The sequence below is a fragment of the Andrographis paniculata genome, unplaced genomic scaffold (genome assembly GCF_009805555.1).
Source record: "Andrographis paniculata isolate CXL003 unplaced genomic scaffold, ASM980555v1 Contig51END, whole genome shotgun sequence".
Classification (NCBI taxonomy): Eukaryota; Viridiplantae; Streptophyta; class Magnoliopsida; order Lamiales; family Acanthaceae; genus Andrographis; species Andrographis paniculata.
The window spans coordinates 2,334,106-2,359,477 of NW_026137586.1; the positions used below are offsets into that span (position 1 = coordinate 2,334,106).

The following is a 25,372-nucleotide window of genomic DNA, read 5'->3' on the forward strand; positions in this document are numbered from 1 at the left end:
TAAATTGTTAGCTTTCAAACCAATAAAAAGTATTTATTCTAAATGAACAATAAAAATAGATTCCTACAAATAAAACAAACAAATATAAATTTGACAATTTGTTACTTATTTATATCATTTAATTAAAAATTTAGAAAATTAAATAAAAGCATAATTGACAATTTATTATTTTTAATTGTAAATATAATTCGTAAAAACAATTAAAATTTATATTCAATGATATTTATTAGATACATTACTACGATATGCTATTGATTTACAAATATATATTAATTTTCTATTATATACAAAGGAATAATATGCTAACAAATTATTTATCTGCATATTTAATATTATTTGAAATATCAACTAATTTATAAATTACTATCTTTTTATTCATCTTCGTAATATATTTGTCCATATAAGATTTTATGTATATACATAAGAGGAAATAAAATTTTATATATATGAAAATGCTATCATATCAAAATTTATTTACTTTTAAAATATAAATTATTAAAACTATAAATATTATATAGTGTTAAAATTAAATCAATTAAAAATGATATAATTCTCAATCAACCTAAATAAATAAATTTAAAGTTGTTAAATAAGATTAAAAGTATAATACTTACAATCAATCTATAAACATAAATAATTTTTAAAATTCGAATAAGTTGGATTAGAAGTTAATTGATCTATAAATATAATCTTTTTTTTTTCTAAAAACATCAAATCAAATACTTATTTTTTATTTTTTATATCATATTTTATATTCAAAATATTATATCTAACGCCTATTTATTATAACATCGTACAACTAATCCAATTCAAAATTTTTACTATTCAAATTCCAACTCAAAATCAAAATAGAAATCCCACATAGTAAAGACCTTTACATTCTTATGTTCAACTGAGGCCAGCCCATCATTTCCATTTATCCAGTTTTAATTCCAAATATGTAGTTGCTACAGTAATTTTATTCCAATCGTAACTCAACTTTTCACTATTATTCTTCAAATATTCAATTTTTCCTATTATTTTAAACAACATTTTATTTTTATAATTTAAAATAAAATTTAAAAAATAAAAATTAAATTTAAAAATTAAATTTATAATTTTAAATAATAAAAAAATTAAAAAATAAATAAATGGCGTTTTGGAGCATGAAATGGCGTTGGATTGGAGCACCATCGCAGCAAAAATGGTGTTGAAATACTATAAATAGAACATGGTTAGAGATGCTCTGATGGGAAAGTAAACATAATTCAAAATATTTAATAAAATAAAATTACTAAATAAAATTATAAGACAAGACATAACTAATAACCTTAGTAACGGAAAATCCGAGCCGTCGGTGGGGCTGTCAGATTGAAGAAGAAAGGAAAGAATGATTAATGAAGAGTCGCGACCAGACATACATACATACATATACATACAGACATACATACCTCTTGATTTATTTATTTTATCCTATCCTCCCTCAGCCATTATAAGGGTTAGATTAGCAAAAGCCATACATTATTCTCTCTTTCTCTCTCTCTCTTACTTTCTCTCTCTCTCTCTCCCAACTGAACTGAGTCTTCCAGAAGGGATTCTCTTCCCTCTGAATCTGGTAACCTGCAACCCTTGTAATAATCTTTTATCTTCTCTGTAATAAGGAAAGAGATCTTTGAATTGTTTGCAGATTGATCCATTTTTAGCGTTTGATTCCAGAAACTGATGCCAATTAATTATAATATAATTTGTGTAAAGGACAAAATTTTCAACTTTTTTTTCCATCAAGTAAAGAGTGTATTGCTTTGTGGGAGATTAAATATATATATATGTATGGGCATATATATCTATCTTTGTTTGTGAGTGAAGTTTGGATTTTGATACTTGAAGAAAGACTTTTAGGGATTTCAAGAATTATATACGTTTTTTTATCTAATTCTACTTTGAATTTTTAGGATGAAATTAAACTACCTGAGTTTGAGGCTGTCTGATCTGTTGGTTTTGTTATTTATTTTACCCTTGTGTAATTTCTTATTAAGTAGTAATTAATTAATGTTACTACAGTACAATAAAAAAAAAAAAGCCTGTTGGACAAAATTCCCTGTCCCAAGATCTTCAATATTGAAGCAGAATCATCACTTCATAGACAGGGTTTTTAGAGTTTTGGAAAAATATTAAAAATGGTAAATAAGTGAGTGTATGCTGTAATTTTTGTGAGAGTAAATGTTATGGTTTCTTGAAAAAAAATTAGTTATTGTCGATGAAAAGTATCAAAACTTGGAAAAGTATATGTAAACAGTTATAATTTTTCTATTGCATATCTTGTGATGGTAGTGTTGGTTGATCTTAGGACATTCTAGTAGTTTTTGGAAATGACTATGTTGGATAGAATGTTGTACATTTTCTTTTCAAAACTAGGCCAATCTCGGCTACCTAGAATGTGACATATTCGTAACTATGTAATCCCTTTTTTTTATAAAGAAAAAAGAAATATCTAGATTTGCTCGTTTTTTAATAAAAAAAATACACTGAGTACAATATTTTAAATAAAAAATAAATATTGGACGTGATTGTTTTAGTCAGGGGAATGTTCCAACTACTACAATGCTACATGAATGATTCAATTTGAATCAGAAAAATGATGTCCGAGTTGGGAACATGGTTTATAAAAAGAATGTAAGTTTCGATGAATTTTTTGAAGCTTAATGATATGTGTATCTTGTTTGAATTAAGACACAATGCAAGGAGGAATCCAGTCGATCTTATCTCAAGGCAACGTGGTGAAGAACTCGGTGCTACGCCACGTGCGCTTGGTGGTGCCTTCACCTCGCCAATCTCTTATGCTGATCCGTCGAGAATCATCAACCCCGGCCGCGCACATGGAAGAGCACGGCTTTGAAAGCACCACGATTTCGGATATTTTGGCGTCCAAGGGGAAAAATGCAGATGGGTCGTGGCTTTGGTGCACGACTGATGACACCGTCTATGAAGCTGTCAAATCGGTATACATATATATATATATATATTGGTTGATTCTCGTTTGTAGATAAATAATTAAATGATACGTATCCTAACAGTTTAAGCTTTTAGGTGATTCGGTCATTTACATCATCTAACAATATATATATATATATATGAATGCTCTCGACTTGCTCCCAATTTGAACTCGATTTGGGCCGTTTAGCTTGAGGCTTTTTACGATATTGATTTGCGCAGATGACACAGCATAATGTCGGAGCTCTGGTGGTCGTCAAACCCGGGGAGCAAAAATCTATTGCCGGAATCATCACAGAAAGAGGTAGATTGCGCCCCTGTATCTCAAACAAATCGCTCTTTCGAAGAATCTAAGGTTTCTTTTTCGAATAATCTAAGGTGGTTCTAAGTTTTTAGGCGTGATTGTCATTTGGTTTATTGATGTCGAATAATCTAGGTTGTGTTTTTTTATGAGTTGTAGCACAGGTTTTTATTCTTTTTTTCCCTCCAAAAAATCATATCAAACAATTACTTTTTTTTTATATTATATTAAACATCACATCAACCTCTATTTATATCATAAAATTCACAAACAAACAAACCCCTGATTTTTTTTTCGAATAATCTAAAGTTGTTCTAAGTTCTTAGGCGTGAGTGTCATTTGGCTTATCGTTGTCGTGTAGATTACCTCCGGAAAATAATCGTGCAAGGAAGATCATCAAAGTCGACAAAAGTCGGGGACATCATGACCGAAGAGGTGTGTATCTTTCATGTTAATCGAAACATCAGCTACAGATGATTCATTTATTAAACTCTTGTGATCGACAAATTGATTCCAGAACAAGCTTATCACGGTGACACCGGATACTCGGGTGCTTACGGCAATGCAACTGATGACGGGTAATAGTTTCCTCTTTACAAACGTAGTAAGTCGAGAAATGTAGGAAAATATTGTCGTAAGATTTTATCTTTCTCCGTAATCGACAGATAACCGCATCAGGCACATTCCCGTAATCAACGAAAGTGGAATGATCGGCATGGTGTCCATAGGCGACGTAGTTCGCGCAGTTGTGAGCGAGCATCGCGACGAGCTGAACCGCCTCAACGCATTTATACAGGGCGGGTACTAAGCTATGGCCACAACGTGCCACCCGAGCCGATTCTGTAAATATTTAAACTAATGCAAACATGCCGGCAATGTTTCTAGCTATCGACTCGACAAGATCTGTAATAATAAGCACATTAAATGGTAACTCAAATCCAACTCTACCGATATTATTTGCCTGTCGATCGGGCAAATATGATTTATGAACTTCGAATTCTCAGCATGAAAACGGATACTCTAATTCAACAAATCTACAAAAAAAAAAAAAAAAGCTTCTGCGAAAGCGTTCAAAATAGATATAGAAATATGCGCGACAAGTCAAAAACAGCATAGCGGAAGTATCTTCAAAAAGCTAATTTAAATCACGGCATAAGTAAGCGTCGCTTCAGTAGAATATGGATGGGAACTTACTTACGATTTCGCGGCTTTTTGCTTCGCCTTCTCGATGAGAGGTCTGAGTTGCTTCTTCTCCGCCAGCATCTTCAGAAAGTTGAACAAGAAGGGAATGTAGTTGTGCTTGCGGCGAATATTTTCGGTCCTCCATTTCTTGAACTTCTCCTCCTCCATTAGAATCTTCTCAGTGGCGGCTTCGATCCCAGCATTTATTTCCGAGAGGGTTGTGTTCATCGCATCGACATTACTCGCATCAACCATTCGCTCGGATTGCATCGCAGCAAGCTGCTGCAGTATCCGCTCCCTCTTCCTCTGGAGTTCTTTCAGCTCGGCCGTGTAGATTTCCTTTCGGTTCCTGATGACCGCCATCAGATTGAACCTTATCTCGTTTTGGGAGTATCTCTCGATTCGTTCTTGAATCACTGGTTGCACTAGGCGTAGCCATTCAGCCTCGCTTTGCCCGAAAGGGCACGGCCCAAGGCTTATGGGGCCCTCCTTGAGTCCATCGAGTTCATAAAGGACACCATCGACAGGTAAATAGCTTATGAAGTGATATACATCGTCGTCCTTCCCAGCCGAACGTTGCTCTTCTGGTACAAAGGGTTCGGGTCTGGCGAAACTGTTGTGCGCTGTGCGGATTGCGTCGCTGTTGTTGATGGCTAGACCTTTAAGCTCGGGCGGGAAGTTTCTGGTGAAATCTTTCAGCGCTGATAACTCTGGCCCAATATCTAGGTCGGGACTGTTCAGCAGAATCGACAAGATTGCTTGGGTTGCACAGGCATTGTTTATCACCTATGAGGTACAATAAAATCAGTTCAGACTCGTTCTCATTCCAGAAATGAATTTGGGTACGGATATTAACCTGGCTGGCGAAAAACAAGTTTGGATTTGGATCCTTTATAACAGCACGGTCATCTTTCTCACCAGGACGCCATTTGAAGAGGAATATTAGCCCGTATATTGGCCTGCAAATTAGCGATGGAATATAAAATGAAGTATGAAGAGAAAGGGACATCACTAATCCAACATTGTAGTGTGGGGATGAATCAGTTTACCTTAAATTATCGAGAGCTTCGAGATCTAATGAATACAGCTCCTCAACCTGATCGAAGACAGCGAACAAAATAAGAACCAGACCCTTGGGAAAACCAATTTATAAAGGAAATTTGGAAGTCAGAAGACACAATTTAACAATCAAATTGTAACCCTGAATTAGAAAACCTAAATAAACAAGCAAAACCTCGTACAGATGTCACAAGTGAATATCAGCATTTCCGGTAGACACATCAATAGGATTACCTCCTCTCCCAATCCTTGGCCCATTGAAACTTATTTCAATGTAATGTAGAAATTTGTGTATAATAATGATAATTAGACATTATATATGCATATCCGAAACAACCATGCCACCATGCAGGAATGCCAAATGTAAATTAACGAATCAACAGTAGCATTTATGATGGAATATAGATGCATGAATGTTCGATTCCCCAATAAAACAGAATGGCATACACATGCTCCATGTGTATCCACCTCTAACTTCTTGCTGTTTGATGATAGGATATGTTACCTGGTGCTATTTCATTCGACAAATCAACCCTTTACAAGGACACTAGCATGCATGAACATCTTTATAAATGCCGAGCTATATATCTCCAGTGTTATATTTTCAGAAACCTAGAAACCAAAATTGGGTTGGGGGGGGGAGGGGGGTGTGGGGTGGATGTATATGCCAGTGAGCTAAAGCAAGAGTTAAGACATCATTGTTACACAAGGATATCAGCAGCAATAGCATAAGCCAAAATTTCAGTAACATGAAGTTTAATAGATGCTGCAAAATGATAAAAACATATTACTATATTTGTGAAATTTCATATATAATACTTATGCTTAAATCAAATTGATAACAGGGATACAATCACAAGGCTAAAAATTGGTACAGTTATCATGCAGTACACAGCTGTGTTTTTACTAATCAATACCCTTGACATGTATGCAATTTATAAATTTTAAACTGCTAAAGATGGTAGTGCAACCAACTTCTTGTCAGAGAATTACTTTTCCACTTAATTTTCTCTCCAATAGCACATCAAATCACCAATATATGCAAAATGACAAAACTAGAAGGATTCAGCAAGAAAGGCTCTTTATTGGAACCCATAACTAGAGACAAGAAGATTAGTTACGGAAGAGACTGCATACTAAATTATGGAAGAGAACAATTTCATACAGGCAAAACAGTACCTGAGCCCCTTTAACTTGCATTTGTTGTATAAGTTCAGTAAAAACACCTGCAGTGCAAGAATCCACCATGAATGATGTAACTTTGGATGGATTGAGAAATAAAATACCAGATAGAATATTGCCACACATTTCAAAATTTCTTTAGGGTATGTTTACTTTGGTCGATGGGATCATCTCAAAATAGTTTAGAGGATTATATTGAAAAATATAACAATTGTAGGATAATTAACATTATATGATGATATATATATATATCCTTCCAATCCGATCAGTAACTGAAATTGTTCATGTTTTCTCAGAAGACCTTCATTTGATATATTAATTTTTAAATATATTTTTTTTGCACCATATTTTCTCCGGCCACGTTTGAAAATAACAATGTACTGTAGAATTGACCAAACAGAACTAAAATAGCTGTAATTATAAGAGCTTAATTCTATAGTGCCCAAAATATTGCCTCAGTCAGTTAATTTCTGCCCAACATAAATATGTGCTGAAACACAATGAGGAGAATCCATGACTCTAGAGTCTGGAATTGATCTTATGTAAAAACTAATGAGGAAAGTTAACGCAGGGTAAGTAAAGTTAGGAAAAATGCATAAATTAATGAAAAAGGAGCATATTTTGTTCTCATAGTTTGGGAATTATGTTCTGAAATGGTTTGTAGCTTTGTATTATAAGAGCCCTTGTATTTGAATAGCTTTACACATCAAGTAGTTTGGGCTTTTGTAATTGTTATGAGTGGTTTCCTAAGCACCTACGGGAGCTAAACATATCCCATTTAGCTGAGCAGTTCACTTCTTGGGAATGTTTTAGACAAAAAGAAAAAAAGGCCATGCACAAACAGTTCTCAAACTGTCATTGTTAAAAAAGTGGAATCTTGTCCATAGAACAAATAGTAGGAAGAGAAAGAACAAATAGTAAGAAGAGAAAGAACAAAATAGAGAATGCCTGGAATTAAAACAGTGACAATACAAATTCCTCCCTTTCTTTTTTCTTTTTTTAATACGGATGGTTTAACAGCACCAAGAACTATGTCATCAGCATTCTAGTGACAATTCATAATCTAAAGTTCCAATATAGTAGCAGGGCCCTAGATGTTTTAATAACCATGTTCCAGTTGACGCTGAATATCAACAATAGCAGCTAAAGATTTGTGTCTATCATACAGTTATTGTTTAGTTGCTTGAATTACAAACTTGCATAGGCTTTGAAGCCAGTCAAACACATCAGTTTAAAGGCTTCGGATAGGAAATGCTAGTGCTCTGTGAGGACCTGGAGGGGCATAACTTATGCATCCATATTAAAATTGCCAAGATTGAGATATTGATTTACAACAAGTAAATAATCAAACATAAATCAATCGCAACCATAATGAAATGAAGAAAATCACAATAAAGCCAGCAAACCCAGCTTATGCACCCAAGCATAAAGAATAGTATCCCCCCTGGCAAACTCACCATTAATGAATTACCGAGCAATTTTCAACCAACATATAAGATTCACCCCCATCTAGAGTATAGTTCCTACCTACCTCAAAGCAAATAAAAATCTAATATGTCACAGGTCTCCCTTCTATTCCAGACTCTAAACCCTGCTATCGATGGTGGCACACCAAAAAAGCAAAGGAATGGCTTTCCAATGCATAAGAACAGCCTCTTTAAACTCAACACACATTCAAGGCAAAAAATATATCATGATTATCGTGTCATATATACAAGTAAAGAATACAATGCTCAACACCCAAATTAATCCTCTAAGCTGCATATAACAAACAAAAAAAAAAAGGTGTAAACATTTTTCTGCAAGGCGCATAAGCCATTCCATTTCAATCCAGAAACTAATGAATGCTGTTATTTAACATAGTAAAAATACAATATGAAAACTTACCAGGATCCGACTCGATGGTGCACCAAGACATGATGGAAGTTTATCCAATCACTGCATAGGTAACGACGGCAACATAAAAAATTAGGTATTCGGATGTGAAGCCCTTACAATAACCATCAATCGAATTCCCGTAACGTAAATAGACAAGCAGTTGCTTCAAAATCTCCTTGATGAAAAAGAACCACAAAACCCACAGCTTTACAACAAAATCATCGTGCTCGAAAAAAAAAAAAAAAAAAAAAAAAAAAACAACAAACTCATACTTGGTGCCTTAATTTGCTTAATTCGCAAGGCACGGAAATACCGTTTTCTTTGGCAAAAAGAAGGGTTCAGGCCATACCTCAAACCCTCGATAGCCGGAGCACGCGGCGGCGAACGTCGGAAGTTGAGCGACACGAGATAGAACTCTCTTCGAAGCTTTCGGGCACAATTATATATGGTGCGGGTCGTCGACTGCCCTTTGTGCCTTTATTATCATAATTTAGGGTAAAAATCTCTGTTAATAGTGAAAACTAAAAGCTGTGCTTATAGGTAAAAATTGGATGAATTTATTTTTATTATATGTTGTATTGGACGATAATATAAAAAATAATATTTTGTATTTGAATTGTTGACTTTATATTAATGAATAATATATATTCTTTTTCTGTATCAAAAAGAACATTTGGGATGGATAGGACAATCAATGAATAATAGTATTCCTTCCGTTCCGGGAAAGATGACCTCTTTCTATTTTTATTATTTTTAGTAAATTTATTCATATTAAACATATTTAAAAAATATAAAGACTCATTCAAAACCTCTTTATTTCTATCTCTCCTCAATAAATAAATATTTTTATCTATATTTAAAATTTATTATTTTTAATACAATTAGTTTTAGGTTAATTATAAATAAATAAATTGTATTATATAAAATTTTATTTATATTCATATTGTATATATTTTATTGATATATAATGCTAAAAATATTTAAAATGCCAACAACACTACTCATATAAAATATAATAAAATAATATCATAATTTATTATTAATAACTTACTAATTTACACTATCTAAAATACTGTGTCCTTAAGCTAATGGGTCATCTTGACCAGGACGGAGGGAGTATTATAGCGACAGTGAGTGTAAAAGTATTTTTAAATGACTAAATGCCCTTATTTTATGTAATTATTGTGAAAATATAAGATACTTTTGTAAAAAATAGAGAGTTAATTACCAAAAATAAAATTAGATTATTATTTTGAGACGGAGAAAAATGGCAAAATATTTTGGGACGGATAGAGTATTATATTAATGTATATATATTTGTAATTTGTATATATTTAATACTCTATCCGTTCAGAAATTAATGTCCTACTTTCTTATTTTGGACGTCTAACAACTATTGTCCTATTTCTTTTTTTAAACACAAATTTTATATTTTTATCTTTCATTCATTTATTACTTCTAATCTCTACGATACACTTTAGGGCAAATTTGTTCATTCATAACAAAAATATAATCACCTAAAAAATTGTCCAAATATACTTTAAAATAATAGAAATTTGACGAAATGGAGTAATATTTAAGAAAATTTATTCTATTGAAAAATATTGAATGAATATACCGTTTAAATTTTAAAAATAAAAAAGAATCTAAACACTTCAATTTTTCAAGAACAAATACAAAGTCTATTATAGAAGAGGCCTCCGTGAATATTATAATACTACTTATGAACATTGTGGGAATTTATTTATTTATTTATTTTATCATATATTTAAATCACATTAGGATATTTTCGTTATCATCGAACTCTCAATGTAATTATATTTTTAAAAAGATCATATTGATAATACAATCTACTGAGATCGCTTATACATTATAAATTTAGAGAATCTTTTTTTTTACAAAAATATTAAATACATTTGGTACAGAGAATAAAATTATAAATTCAAATTACAAAAATATAATAAAAAATCAATTACTGTATTATTTATTATATGTATCAGATACAAAAAAAAAAATACACAAATTAATAATTTAATAATAATAAAATTCTATTATTTATACATAAACCCTCCGATTGCGATAGTATGATAAGATCGATGAAGATAACTGTCGATTTCCTCAAACGTCCTATATAATAATATCTCATTTCATATTATTTTTTTTGTGAATAGCATAATTTGGAGATGAAGCAATACCTTGCGGAAGATTGAAAAATAAAAAGTAAACTGTTTTTTTTAGTCCCGTAACTGGACCCCTTTATCATTTTAGTCCGGTAAGTGAAGTCTGTCGCAAACTAGTCTCATAAGTGAAAAATTTTCGCTGTTTTAGTCCTCCGGCATCGGAGACGCCCGCGTGGATTGCCGGAGGTGACGTGTCCGCCAAGTCAGCAACACCGGGCGGACACGTGGATTTATTTATTTTTTTCATTTTTTTTATTTTTTTAATTGGACCCTATAAAAAAAATTTTAAAAAATACAAACAAAATTTAAAATAAATTAGAAATAAATTTTAAAAATAATTTAAAAAATGAAAAAAAAAAAAAAAAAAATCCACGTGTCCGCCAGGTCAGCGACACCTGGCGGACACGTCACCTCCGGCGAGCCACACGGGCATGTCCGGCGCCGGAGGATTAAAACAACGAAAATTTTTCACTTATGGGACTAATTTGCGACAGACTCCACTTACAGGACTAAAATGATAAGGAAATCCAATTACAGGACTAAAAAAACAGTTTACCTAAAAGTAAATTTGATGATCGAAACATATTGGTATCATTATTTGCCTCCAACAAGCCAAAATAGACATACAATATTGAAAGAGTCATAATCAGCCACAACTTTCAAGATAATTGCTAATTTTCTCGAATCTCGTATATAATAATATCTCATGTCATATTATTTTATTTGTGAATAACATAATTTGAAGATGAAACAATACTTTGTGGAAGATTGAAAAACAAATTTGATAACTGAAATATATTGGTATCATTATTTGCCCTCAACAAACCAAAATAGACATACCATATTTAAAGAGTTATTATCAACTACAACTTTCAAAATAATTGTCGATTTCCTCGAACGTCGTATATATTATCCGATGAACGTTTTTTAAATAATTTTTTCACTGTCAATGCATGTAATTTAGACTATCTAATATTTCTAGATTTATGGTCAATATGCAGTAGCCTTGCCACATCATTAGCATTATGTGATCTTAGGTAAATTCTTGAAAAAAAAATCTAACAAACAAAAAACTCTTAAAACAACAATTACTTTTTGAAAAAGTGATAACCCAAAATTTTTTACTCTATCACACCATTACTAGAAATATCAATCACAAGATTTACTTGTGTTAATTACTATCATCATCAATTTGTTTCTATGAAGGAGTAAAACAGAAAAGAAAAAAAAAATTATAGAGCTGTTTTGAATATATAATTTTAATTTATTTAAATAAAAAATTATATTTGTAACTTTTTTTTTTTTTTTTTGGATAACGTGGATCATATTTGTAACTCTTATTTTTATAAAAAATAGATTAGGGTAGGTTTACCCAATGTGATTTGGGGGGATTTTGGATTTTACGGTGCACAATAAAAATCCCGCCAAATCACCTTTGTCTCTCTCCAGCCGACAGCGCGGCAATACGTGCAGTTTTTTATTTTATTTTATTTAATATATATAAAATTATACTAATAAAAAAATAATAATCTGATAATTATAATTATTATTATTTAATATAATATATACAATATATACGTTATTTTGTAGAAAATAATATTTTTTTTAATATAAATATATAAAATTTTAAAAATATATATGGAGGTATAACATAAACTCATAATCAAATTATACTATTATTACTTTTTAAATTTAATACACATTTTATATTTTTATATTTATTATCCATCAAATCAATACTATCAAAACTCTTCGAACTCAAGCTAAACCTACACATAATATAAACACATAAATTCAAACTTATCTTAAAATTTAAATAAAAATCAAACTCAAACTCAATTTTTCCGAAAACACCCATAAATAAACACAGCCTTAGTTAATCTCCAATTAGAGGACTATACCATTCTCTTTTACGACAGCAATTATTGTATTAACTGAAACTGCATGATATATGTTCATTTGTTGGTGATTTAGAACTCAAATTGTCAAGAATCGTTTGATTTCGACCTATTTTAATCAGGGTTGACAAAAATTAACCAAACCTGATAATCTGATCCGAACTTAACCTGAAATAATTGAGTTTGGGTTGAGTTTTTTGACCCAATTAATAATTGGGTCAAATCCGTTTAACCCATTTAATTAAATGGGTCAGGTCAAGATCTATATTTTCGATCTGAAAATAACCTGTTTAATTAATATTATTTTAAATTTAAATATATTTTTAAAATTTTATGAATACAATTCAATATTTATGGCCACTTTTATAAAAATAAACTATAGAAAAAAAAAGATTGTGTTATGTACTATTACATAGTGTTTGTTAATTCGATTTTTGGATATTGGTTTCATGATATAAATAAATTTTTTTTTGCTTTAATATGTATATATATTATGCATTTGGAAATTTTGTTAGTAGAAATTGTAATTTTAAATTAAAATATAAAAACTTTAGGCTTAAACGTAATACATGTCAGATTCAGATTGACCTGATTAATAAAAGATCGAATTAAAGTTACAAATATTAACGCATTTAATTAAATGGATCACTTCGCTAAGCGAACCGAGATAGGCATCAAATGCTACAAGAGGGGTGCAGGTCAAGGGTTTTTTTAATCCGTTTAAAGCTGATCTGACCCTGAATTTGACCCGACCGGATCCGTTTATCACCTCTAATTTTAATCCGAATTCGTTTGAAAATTTTAATATAATGGGCAGGTTCGATCGTACTATAGAAAATATGTCTAAGGTAAGTCGGCTCGTAACTCAATAGTATAACAATCCCTGTCAATCTAGCCTATACATATTTATTGTAAGTTAAAGTATTTATTTTATAGAGTACTTCATCCGTCTCAAACACCCTGCATTATTTTCTTTTTGGTATGTCTCAAACACTCTGCAATATTTCCAAAATATGAAATAATTAATTATACTTAATTTTTACCCCACACTTTATCTCCCGACATTATCCAAATAAAAAAATAAAATATATATTTTTCTCTTCATCACATCACCTAATTTCTAAATTATCCTAATTAATACTATCCACCTTGTTGCACCTTGATTGGACGGAGGGAGTACTATTTATCATTAATGTATTTAATGTCAATTAATGCTTATATAGTCATGTAATATATTTATAGTCATTTATAACGCATTTATTGTATATTATGTAATAATTATTTTTTTCATGTGCTAAACTGGTCCAAACCAATTGGAAGCGATTTTGGGCTAAGATGGGCCACATATCTTCTAATATTTTTTTTTTTTTTTTTTTTTTTTTTTTTTTTTTTTTTTTTTTTTATCTGTTTCATATATTTTATCATATTTTTAAGATAAAAAATAATTAATTACAATTTATTTTATTAATAATTTAATAAAAATATATATATATATTTCCTCTTGTTATATTATTTAATTTTTACTTATTTAAATTTTAATATTGGAATCAAAATGTTGAACCTTATGAAACATGAAAGCAATAGATATATTTTTTAACTAATCCAATCTTACACCGGGTTAAAAAGGTCGGTCCGAGCCGGCCACATGATAATTTGACTTGGAACTAGAGTTAACAATGAGTGGATTTGTGTCAGGTTGAATCTTTTAAATGGATTAAATTATTCAATTCTAACTCGATGCGTTTATTATCATGTCAGGTTCGTGTTGACCCGTTTATTATCGTGTCGGGTTCGGATTGACTTGTATACATAATTAAGTCGAAATTCTTTATTCAAATTAAATTATTTTTTCTCGTGTTGTTAAATTATGATTATTTTACATATATAATAAATATATTAATCAATATTAATATACTCCCTCCGTCCCGGATAATTTGACCACGTTACTGTAGATACGGGAATTTAAGAAGGGTATAATTAGTAAATAATTAAAAATATATTAGTGAAAATAATTATTGTATAATAAAAATAATTATAGATTAAGATTAAAATAATTAATTAGTATAATTAAAATTTAAAAAATTAAAAATTAAATTTTAAAAAATAAGATTAAAGTGTATAATTATTTTCCAAAAAAAAAAAGTGACAAAACAAGTGGACGAACGGAAATGGAAAGGTGGACATGAGAAGTGGGACGGAGGGAGTATTATAATTGGATTGTCGTGTCGGATTCGAATTGAGAGTCTCAACTCTAACCCCAACCCGTTTATTATCATGTTGAATTCGTGTCAACACGTATACATATAAATACCGTTGTAATCTCTCCTATATAGTGGAGAGAGCAAAGGCTGACTATGGTTAGAGTAAACATTCCTTCGGTCTAAATTTTGTTTGAATTGATTTGAAAATTTGTTTTTGAAAAAATCAATCTGAATCGAGTTAAAATAATAAAAATTCGAAATTCAAACTAAAAAATTTCAATCAAATAATTTTTTTTTTTGAAATAATCCAAAATTATATTTTTGTTTTATTTTTAAAATTTAATTAATATTTTATAATTATTTTATAATACTCCCTCCGTTATCCAATTGTGTGTTCATTTGATCGGACACATATTTTAAGAAAAATATGTAAAAATAGAAATTTTTATTTTTTTTAAAAAAAAAGTAGTATTTTTTTATTAAAAAATGAAACGAGAATAAATTTGGATGAAAAAAGAAAAAGTAAAAATAAATTTGAATTACGAAAAAGTATTAAATATATATAATATATAAAAATTAAATATATTAAAATATAATTAATAATCTTGAGTTTTTGTTTATATTTAAATAAATATTTTAAGAATATATATATATAAACAAATATATTAATATTATATTTGAATTTTTCGAATGAGTTCAAATTTTAATTATACCAATCGGACTTTATCTCAAAATATAAAATTTATCAAATATTCATTTTGAATCAATTTGAGAAATTTGAATCAAATTTTAAAGTCTTGATTCAGTTCAAAATTTCCAATTTTCAATATTTTGCTAATCCCTAACTATCGTGAAGATTCCCTCATCTCCTTCCTTTCTCAAATTTAAATTCCTGATTTGCCTTCTTCACTCTTCAGTGTCAGCTTCAAATCCAGCTATGGCGTCCCGCCCTCCATATAAACCCCACATTTTCTCGAATCTACTTTGCATCATTTCTTACAATTGTCTTTTGAACCTATCAAAAATTCTCAAAAGAAAAAAAAAAAAATCACAGCAGGGCCCCCACCCCGATTGCCTTTCCAAATTCGTCCAATCTCGAGACCCAAGTCAAATCTCAATTTAAAACAATAATAAAAAAATCCATCCGCCATTTTTAATCCAAAGAAAAAAAAATCCATTGGGCAATCACCACGCCACTCGCTGTCGATTTTCAGAATTGAATGCGTTCATCTACTCACCTCCCTTTTTGGGGCCGCAGGATCTCTTCTTAAACCCCCTTTTTGCTTCGCCTATATGCCTGTACGGTCACACATCGCCATTTCCCCTTCTTCCTCGTCGTCTGTCAGTTCAGTCCCTCATTTGTGCTTGGAAATGGCGACGTGTACTAATGTATAGTTTTATCGTCTTCCTATTTGACTGCAGTTCGTCATTATCCATTGTTTTTTTGTGGCCTTAGTTTTGCTGGGGATTTTGGAGAGGGATGGGTTTTGTAGGGTTGATGTCTGATGCAGCTGCTCGAACGAAAGGGCTCCGGTGGCTCTCCGCCATTTCCGCCGGCGTATTGATGTGCAAAATTGTGAGTGTAATGGATTTTTCGTTGCTGGTTGTTTCGATTTTGATCATAACTGTTCTTCTGAGATTATTCTTTTTTTTTTTTTTTTTTTTTTTTTGGAGGTGTATGATTTCACAGATGTTATAAGTTCATCGTTCATCAAGGCTTACAGAAAACTAAACCGCAAGGAGAAGCTGGAATGGAACAACAGGTGGATTGGATTGGATTGTTGTTATGATATTGTTCTTTTTTCGAGAATTCGAAATTTATTAGAAGTTTGTTTACACATTTGTTGCTATTAAAACTGTTTTTGGTGAAATTGAAATTAGAACTTGTTATGATTAAACTCTTCCAACATTGTAGTGTTCATATCCGTGGCCTAGATATAATAGTTTTAGGTGTTTTTGTCGTGGGTATGTGAAAGTATCAAAGTATTACAGGGAATGATCTTTTTGTGTGTTTATTGTTATGTTTATATATTCGATAATATCTTTAAATGCATTATCTTCTCCACATTATCTTCTGTATAATTATTTCGTTTGATTTGTAGTCCTTGGTATAAAGTTTTCGTCATTTTTCATCGTTGAATTTGATGAAAAAAGTTTGTCGCTTGCCAATGAGTTCAAAGTTTAATGAGTTCCTCATGGAGGAAGTCTTAGTCTAGAGTTTATAATAGTTAGCTAGTCTAGTCGTCTACTAATTATTGTCAAGTTCTCGCGAGTTATTTGAAGATCTAGGCGAGGGAGCTAGTGCAATACTTCACTAGCGAACTAGATTTACATATTTGTCAAAGAATGTTGTTGGTTGACTCTCATTTGTAGATAAATAAAAAAAATGATGCGTATCCTAATAGTTTAACCTTTTAGATGAGACGGTCATTTACATAATCTAATACATGTCTTTGCTTACCATTTGCTATAGCGAGTCCCTTTTATTTTTTTCAACAGTCGAGCGGGGGTTGAGGTGGGAAGTCCCCAACTTGTATATTCGCCATAGCGAGTCCTTTTGGAAGGCAACTTCGGATAACTCATACCGGCTTTTGAAAAGTTTGGATCTAAATTTCATTATGATTCAATTTTATTTTTCTTTTTTAGGATATTTGTTTTAGAATTTTAGTCCAATTCTTTTAGATCCTATTTAGTTCGATGAGTTTGGATTTGAAGGCGAATTTTAAATGAATATAGTTTAACTACGAATTTAAATATGTTGTTTGGTATTATGAAGTATTTGAAACAATAAAGTTTTAAAGAGCATTTGAAATGTTAAAAAGGGGGTGGATTTGAAATCTTTTGTATCGCCAAACGAGACAAATGAATCTTTAGGCCATGTGTAGTGCAAATCATCCCAAACAAATGGGATTTACGGATTTTATAAGTGAGAACTATATTTGTATTTTGTGTATTCCTTCAATTCTTGATAGTTCAATTTGTTCTACTGCTCCCTCAGACTTCCCCGAAAAGGTTTTCCATGTAAATCTTTTGTACTGATTCCTGTTCTTGCATCAAGTCTTTATAGGTTTAAGAGTCTTTCTAAAATTCTATGATTAAATTATATCTTGTTTCACTTTTAGTTCAAGATTGTCACGTAAAGTTCGCTTAATTCCTGCTGTTTTTTGTGCATTTTTGTTCTTCGTTTGCTAGTGTTCATAGTTACGGAGGGACTGAAATCACGTACATTTTTGTTTTCAGGGGTTTCTCGACCTTTCATGCCATTGTTGCAGCTACTGGTTCACTGTATCTCCTCTTCCTTTCAGACCTCTTCAGTCAGGCAGACGATGAACTCATTATCAATCGAACTTCGCCACTGTCTGACACCTTATTGGGAGTATGTTACCATGCTGAAAAATGTTCTAATCCTAACCCAATCGCAATTATGACATTTATTTTATGCTTTGAATGAGTAATGCAGGTTTCGATTGGGTACTTCTTGTCGGACCTGGCGATGATATTCTACCATTATCCGGCCTTAGGTGGTGTTGAGTATGTGAGTATCCTCGTCGCCCCTTTTTGTGTATTCAATGCACCAAAAAAATTGTGCGATGATTTTTACTTAGTTCATCGATTTTGGTTTAGGTCATACATCACGTGCTGTCGCTGTGCGCGATCATTCAGTCCCTCATCAGCGGCCAAGCACAATTTTATATACTACTGGTGCTCTTCACTGAAAGCACGACGCCGCTGGTTAATCTGAGATGGTACATTCTGCAATTTCAATTACGCGATCATTTTCCTTTTTCGACAAATTTAAGATATGGATAAAACTTGTTTCACTCGACTTGTCTAGGTACCTCGACATCTCTGGCCGTAAAAGCTCCAAGACTTACATTTACAACGGCGTGGCTCTGTTCTTCGGGTGGTTGGTATGGATCAAAAAATTCTTATAAATTTCTCATAGAACTATTGTCGGGACCAAGTTGCTCGAAAGATTGACATCTTTAGGCTCAAATACTCGATTCTTCTACCATTTTTAAATTTTTGTAAAAACTCTAAAATTTTCTGTCTAAACGGAGACGTAATACTTGGCTTGGCAGGCTGCTCGGATCATCTTGTTCGTGTTCTTCTTCTACCACATGTTTGTGTATTTTGATCAGGTGAGTGGAGCCGGTATGTTCGATCCCAAAATAGATCGGCTGAATCGACTTATTGATGAGATTGTATGTATGTATGTATATGTATGGATGCAGGTGAAGTTAGTGTATCCATTGGGGTTCTACAGCTTGCTGGTGGTGCCGCCGGCGATGGCGGCGATGAACGTTTTCTGGTTCTGGAAAATAGCCAGAGGGATGGTGAAAACGTTGAGCAAGGCGAGGCACAGCATGTAGAATTTGAATGGATTGGATTAGGACATTCAAAGTGCAAATGAATGAATGCTTTGCTAATATTTGTGGATCATATTTGGCTTCTTCATCTTTGTCACGTATATTGTTCATTCACATTCCAATTCATTGTACTCTCGCCACTTTGAGATTATTTTCAAATTATTATTTTTTTTCGGGAATCTGTTGTCGTTATCCGAAAGTGCGCACTGGGTAAACTTTCTACTGAATTTAATACTCTGCAAACTTGTCGGACCCGACAGGTAAGTCACACTAGGCAAATGATGTGTGGCAGGTGACCTGGAGGTATTGAGAGTTTGAATCTGTGACCTCATGATCACTGTCTACTCTTCATACCATTAGGCCATTTCTTATCGGAAAGTATATACTCCTTGGTATGTATTTACTGCTTTATTTTTTTCTATATGAACTTTGAAATATTAGTATTATATATATAAATGTAATATAATGGTTATGGATTCTATACTGATTTGACAGAATCAATATAGGATTGATGCCCTGATATAATTGACGGTGAATGAATAACGAGATGTTTAAAATTTTAAAAATATTTTTGTAATAATACTTCAAATGTAATTTTTTATTTTTAAATTATATGAGAAATACAATTATTTAAAATGAATTGTTTTCGGACCGGTTTAAATGGAAAAATGAATAAATTGATTCAATGAAAGGGAATATCAAAGTTTTGCAAAAGAGTGTTTGCTTTTATTTGTCTCTACAGTATCATATTCACATTATGTTAATACTATGCATATAAATATGTATTTATGAAACCTTTTGTGTGGATACGAAAATTTAGATAATATAAATTATTTAGATAGTTGAAATGAGTTATTTAATAATTATTATTTTTTTAATAAAATATTTTAACCCCTGTTCTTAATAAAAAAATTATAATATATATTTTTATAAACCATCATATTAAATGACAGTAACATAAAAAATATATAATTATGTAGGGTGTGTTTGTTTGGGGGTTTGGATTTTGAGTTGGGATTTGAATAGTAAAAATTTTGAATTTGAATAGTTGTATGATGTGATATAAATAGGTGTTGATGTGATGTTTTGAATATAAAATTAATTTTTAGTATAATATAAAAAATGAAAAATAGGTGTTTGATTTGATGTTTTTGGGGGAAAAAATTGGATGAATAGTAGAATTTTGTTGAAATTCTACAAACGAACACACCCGTAGTATATTTTATCGTTTCACAAAAAATTAATATTTAATCTAAAATATTATTTTTTATATTATTTACATAATCTTTTATTTATTAAAAAATATATCTCAAATCAAAACATTAAACAAACAAACCCATTGTTCTTTGTGTTTAGTTTTATATTTGATCGAAATAGTGGTGAAATGTGATTTTGTGTGTATATGTGGAGTTTTATTTTTTATTTTTACTATTCATTATTTTTTTAGAAAAATATAAAATATATATTTTATTTTATTTTATATTATACACAATTTAATTTTACATTTAAAATATCATATTAATATATATTTTTTACTAGTATATTTTTCTAAAGTTATATGACATTAATAATAAAGTTATACAACAAAATAATATTTCTTCAGCCAAATTTATTCTTACTTTTGTTTCTTTTTTTCGGTCCCTTAAAATTTTACCATATTACTATATTTGGAAAAGTAAAAAAAGTTTGATATTTAATTTTTACCCTTTATTTAACACATATTTATAATAAATAATTAAATACCATTTATTTTATTACATTATGATCATTTTTTTTATTTTTAATTAAATTTTCAAAAAAACCTTCCACTGTTTTTTTACTTTTTCTATTTCGTGAATGGAAAGATAATAATAATCGTCAGTCACTTAACAATTTATTTATTTTGGTCCGTCCAAGTATCAATTTTTTTTTTATTAATTGAACTTTCTACTAAGGGTGTGTTTGTTTGGGGTTTGGATTTTGAGTTGGGATTTGAATAGTAAAAATTTTGAATTTGAATAGTTGTATGATGTGATATAAATAAGTATTGATGTGATATTTTGAATGTAAAATTGATTTTTAGTATAGTATAAAAAATGAAAAATAGGTGTTTGATTTGATATTTTTTGGGGAAAAAAATAGGATGAATAGTAGAAGTTCACCAAAATCCTTCAAACAAACACACCCTTAAAAATACCCTAGTTATTTTAGTTTTTTATACTTTATTCGTAGTCCACTTCAATATAATATTAATATTTTTAAAATTTCTTGAAAAAACAAACGAATACATAAATAAAAATAGATAAATAAGGGAGAGAGGAGACTAATAAACTAAAAATAATTCCAAAGCCATCCAAACAAGGGCACTACGTTATAGCATGAGCGCCGAGGAAAGAACGCCATTTGTCGAAGCACAACGCGAATCCCTAAAGCTTCTCTCCCCTTAGAACCGCTCTTCACATCCACAAACCATACCCTTTTTCTTTCCTCCTCAATTTCAATTTCAATTTCTCCGTTCGATGACTCGTTATATTGTCGTCGTCATCGTCGTTGTCCTTACCAATTAACCTCCTGCAATATGTGGAGATCTCCCGCCGTTGCTCATCTTCTCAAACGGGCGGTAACCGCCGGCCGGCCCAGGCCGGATCTCCTCAAACCGGCCGGCCGGCTGCACTTGGCCCGGCCCTACTCGTGCGGATCGGATGAAATTGGAACCGGCGGCGACCGGCTGAGCCACGCGGAGGCGAAGAACCTGCTGAGACTGGAGAATGTGGAGGCGCTGAAGGAGAGGCTGAGAATGGAGGGCAAAGAGGTCATTCCCTACGCCGAGCTTCTGCAGACCTGCCAGAGCAGCGGCGTCGCCCGCTCCTCCGATGAGGCCGCCGCCTTCGCCAGAGTCCTCGACGACGCCGGCGTCGTCATGCTTTTCCGGGAGAAAGTCTATCTCCATCCCGATAAGGTTGGTTATCACATATATACATATTAGTATTATTTAATTATCGTATTTTAGATTTCCTTTGCAAGGGTGTGTTTGTTTGGGATTCCATTTTTTTCCCAAATACTTATTTTTCATTTTTTATATTATACTGAAAATCAATTTTACATTCAAAACATTATATCAATATCAAATTTAAAATTTTTACTATTCAAATCCCAACTCAAAATATGATTTTAAATGAACCGATTCATATCAATAAAAATATAAATTTTAAATTAAATACTATTTAAATTAAAATTAAAATCAAAAGCATATCATGTCCACACGATAATTTTAATAAAAAAAGAAAAAATGACAAAATAGTAGAACATGACAAAAATAAAAAAGTGGAAGTAATTTTTTTATTATTCTCAAAATAATTTAAGATATCAAAACACCTCTAATTGAAATGCTTTTAATTTATTATTTTTCTGTATTTTAAAATAGGACCAACAAAAATTTTTGACACATTTTTTTGATTAATATTACTATAAAAACACAATCTATACAACTCACACAATGTAGGGTTTGTTTCTTTATTGTTTTAATTTGATTTGATTTTTTTATTTATTTGAATACAAGATAATATAAAAAATAATTGTTTAAAATTTTTCAATGAGATAATTCGCTATAAATATTATTAAAAAAATATAAATATAACATAGTAATATAATATATATTCTACAGTATTTATAAATAGCGAGTGAGATTGAATATTTTATATTGAATATTAATTTTTATGAAATAATAAAATATACATTGAAAAATAATATTTATAATAATAAACAAACCCTATATATTTTATTTATTTATAAAAAAGTAACAATTTAATATAAAATAAACAACGTGAACATACTTTTTATTTTTTCTTAAAAATATTGCACCTATTATTCATTTTCTATGCTAATTATTATATTAAAAAATTATTTATATATCTTAAAAATATTGCATCTATTATTCATTTTCTATGCTAATTATTATATTAAAAAATTACTTTTATACAACATAAAAAATAAATAAGTAAAAACTCAAAAATAATTACTATAAACTCAAAAACTCAATCCCCATATATATATATTCTCACACTTGAAATGACACATCATATATGAAAAATAATTATAATGAGAGATTTACAATATTATTTACTTTCGAAACCTATCAAATAACTTTTTTCCTCCATTTAATAAACAAAAAATATACATATTTCGTTCAAAAGATTACATGATGCATTCGATTGCATAACATCACATCAGTAATTATTTTTATTTCAAAATTTTACTATTCTCAAATCAAAATCCATTCCTTAAAAAAAAAAAAAAAAAAAAAAGACTAAAATTTTCAACTATACACGACAGGTGGTGGATCTAGTAAGGCGGGCCGTGCCTTTAGCGCTCCTCCCGGACGATCCTCGCCAGAGTGAGCTTAGAAAGCTACAAGAGAAGAAAGACGAGATCGACTTGCAAGCGCACAAGCAAGTGCGCCGCATACTATGGGCCGGGCTCGGGCTATCCATGGTGCACGTCGGGCTATTCTTTCGCCTAACATTTTGGGAATTCTCGTGGGACGTGATGGAGCCCATCGCCTTCTTCACCACCACCGCCGGAATAGTCGTAGGCTACGCCTACTTCTTGTTCACGGCTCAAGACCCGACCTATCAAGACCTACTAAAGCGCCTTTTCATTTCCCGCCAAAGGAAGCTCATTAAACGCCAAAAATTTGATGTTGGTAGGTTTGTCGAGCTTCAAAAGAAGTATAAACATCCGGAATCTACGGCTTCGCTTAAGCGAAGGATAGGGGTCGAAGTCGACCCCGAGGATCTTCTCCATGGCCATTGATTATATATATATATATATATATAGATGGTATAATAAGTTCAATTATCTACTATTCATTGGATGCTTGGAATGTTAGATTTTGAACACATTTTGCAGCCTAGTGAAATTCATTTCCATTGTGTCAAAAGGAATTAGGAAAGAAATATGTCGTAATATAGTTTTAGTAATGTGAGAGCATATACAACAAAGACCCCTGAGTTGCATTTTTCGACTCTTCTCTCTTAGCGTTGTGCTTGTTTGAGGTTTGGATTTTTAGTTTGAAATTTAAAGAGTAAAAAAAATTGAATTGGAATAGTTGTATGATATAATATAAATAGATTGTGACGTGATGTTTGTAAAATTTATTTTTAATATAGTATAAAAAAATAAAAAATAAAAAATTAATTTAATATTTTAAGGAAAAACATAATGAATAGTAGAAATAATTGTGGGAAATCTCCCAAAAGAATACACTCTAAAGTTTTCTTTTTCTTTATATGAAAAAAAAAAAGTTGTGAATCATGTGCTGATCCGGCAAAGTCAACGTGATACTGATTTAATCGGATCAACATATATTATGTACATAATGGGCGTATATATACACATAATACAACATATGTTAAAGTTATAATATAATATTTACTGTATTATAAATATATTGACCTATATATGAATATATACTAATTACCTGTATAGCAGCTGATCTATGCCCAAAAGAAAAATATCCTATTTTCTTCCTCATTCACCTTTAGAGACATGAAATCCCCAAATCCGGCGACGAAATGTGCTCGCAACTCCTCATCTAATGTTTACCAAGCGCTTCCGAAGCATCACATTGTCTCGTTGCATTTCTTTCGAAGCATGTTTACCAAGGACAGTTTTGATGTGCGCCATTTTATTAATTCACAAAAACGGGTTTATAAGAACCTAATATTCTTTCACAAATTTTGGAAGTGTTCAATTTTTCCTCCATTCTCTTTCTATTCCTATTTAGAAGCGCACCCGTAGACCTCATATAAATATAAAGATATTTTTAATATTAAGTACGATAACACAAAAGGTAAATGTGACCTTAGAAGCGGATGGAGAGATTATTGAATTATAATATACACACATAACATAATATATAATACACATATTTTATTCATTCATAAATAATTAATAATTCAACACAAAATAGTATTAACTTTTATATTACCAATACAATTTTTCTTACCTAAATAAAAAATATATCCATCCACCTATACAAAGTGAACAAACACAAACAGATTAATAATTTTTCTTTTTTATTTTTTTAAAGATACTTTTTATTATACACTCCCATATAAAATTTCTGTAAAATTATATATATTTCCACAAAATATCAAATTCGACCACTATT

The 25,372-nt window shown here is 30.9% G+C and overlaps 4 protein-coding genes across 4 annotated transcripts; 3 read left to right on the forward strand and 1 right to left on the reverse strand.

Moving 5' to 3' along the window:
• Nucleotides 1-1,438: 1,438 nt before the first annotated feature.
• On the forward strand, nucleotides 1,439-4,261 carry LOC127253659 (CBS domain-containing protein CBSX3, mitochondrial-like). The gene is made up of 6 exons (XM_051278346.1): nucleotides 1,439-1,594; nucleotides 2,710-2,978; nucleotides 3,193-3,274; nucleotides 3,633-3,706; nucleotides 3,789-3,849; nucleotides 3,937-4,261. The coding sequence occupies exons 2-6, from the start codon at nucleotides 2,715-2,717 to the stop codon at nucleotides 4,077-4,079; spliced, it is 624 nt and encodes a 207-aa protein (XP_051134303.1). The 5' UTR covers nucleotides 1,439-1,594; nucleotides 2,710-2,714; the 3' UTR covers nucleotides 4,080-4,261.
• On the reverse strand, nucleotides 4,176-9,045 carry LOC127253658 (ubiquitin carboxyl-terminal hydrolase 2). The gene is made up of 6 exons (XM_051278345.1): nucleotides 8,922-9,045; nucleotides 8,582-8,632; nucleotides 6,692-6,738; nucleotides 5,503-5,549; nucleotides 5,310-5,412; nucleotides 4,176-5,239 (listed from the first exon to the last, which is right to left on the reverse strand). The coding sequence occupies exons 2-6, from the start codon at nucleotides 8,610-8,612 to the stop codon at nucleotides 4,466-4,468; spliced, it is 1,002 nt and encodes a 333-aa protein (XP_051134302.1). The 5' UTR covers nucleotides 8,613-8,632; nucleotides 8,922-9,045; the 3' UTR covers nucleotides 4,176-4,465.
• Nucleotides 9,046-16,002: 6,957 nt separating this feature from the next.
• Nucleotides 16,003-19,423, forward strand: LOC127253731 (uncharacterized). Its single transcript, XM_051278463.1, has 8 exons — nucleotides 16,003-16,427; nucleotides 16,526-16,614; nucleotides 18,092-18,227; nucleotides 18,312-18,386; nucleotides 18,476-18,597; nucleotides 18,687-18,762; nucleotides 18,934-18,993; nucleotides 19,087-19,423. The coding sequence occupies exons 1-8, from the start codon at nucleotides 16,332-16,334 to the stop codon at nucleotides 19,222-19,224; spliced, it is 792 nt and encodes a 263-aa protein (XP_051134420.1). The 5' UTR covers nucleotides 16,003-16,331; the 3' UTR covers nucleotides 19,225-19,423.
• A 2,078-nt stretch (nucleotides 19,424-21,501) lies between these two features.
• LOC127253753 (calcium uniporter protein 5, mitochondrial-like) lies at nucleotides 21,502-24,221 on the forward strand. The gene is made up of 2 exons (XM_051278509.1): nucleotides 21,502-22,159; nucleotides 23,533-24,221. The coding sequence occupies exons 1-2, from the start codon at nucleotides 21,779-21,781 to the stop codon at nucleotides 24,010-24,012; spliced, it is 861 nt and encodes a 286-aa protein (XP_051134466.1). The 5' UTR covers nucleotides 21,502-21,778; the 3' UTR covers nucleotides 24,013-24,221.
• Nucleotides 24,222-25,372: the final 1,151 nt, after the last annotated feature.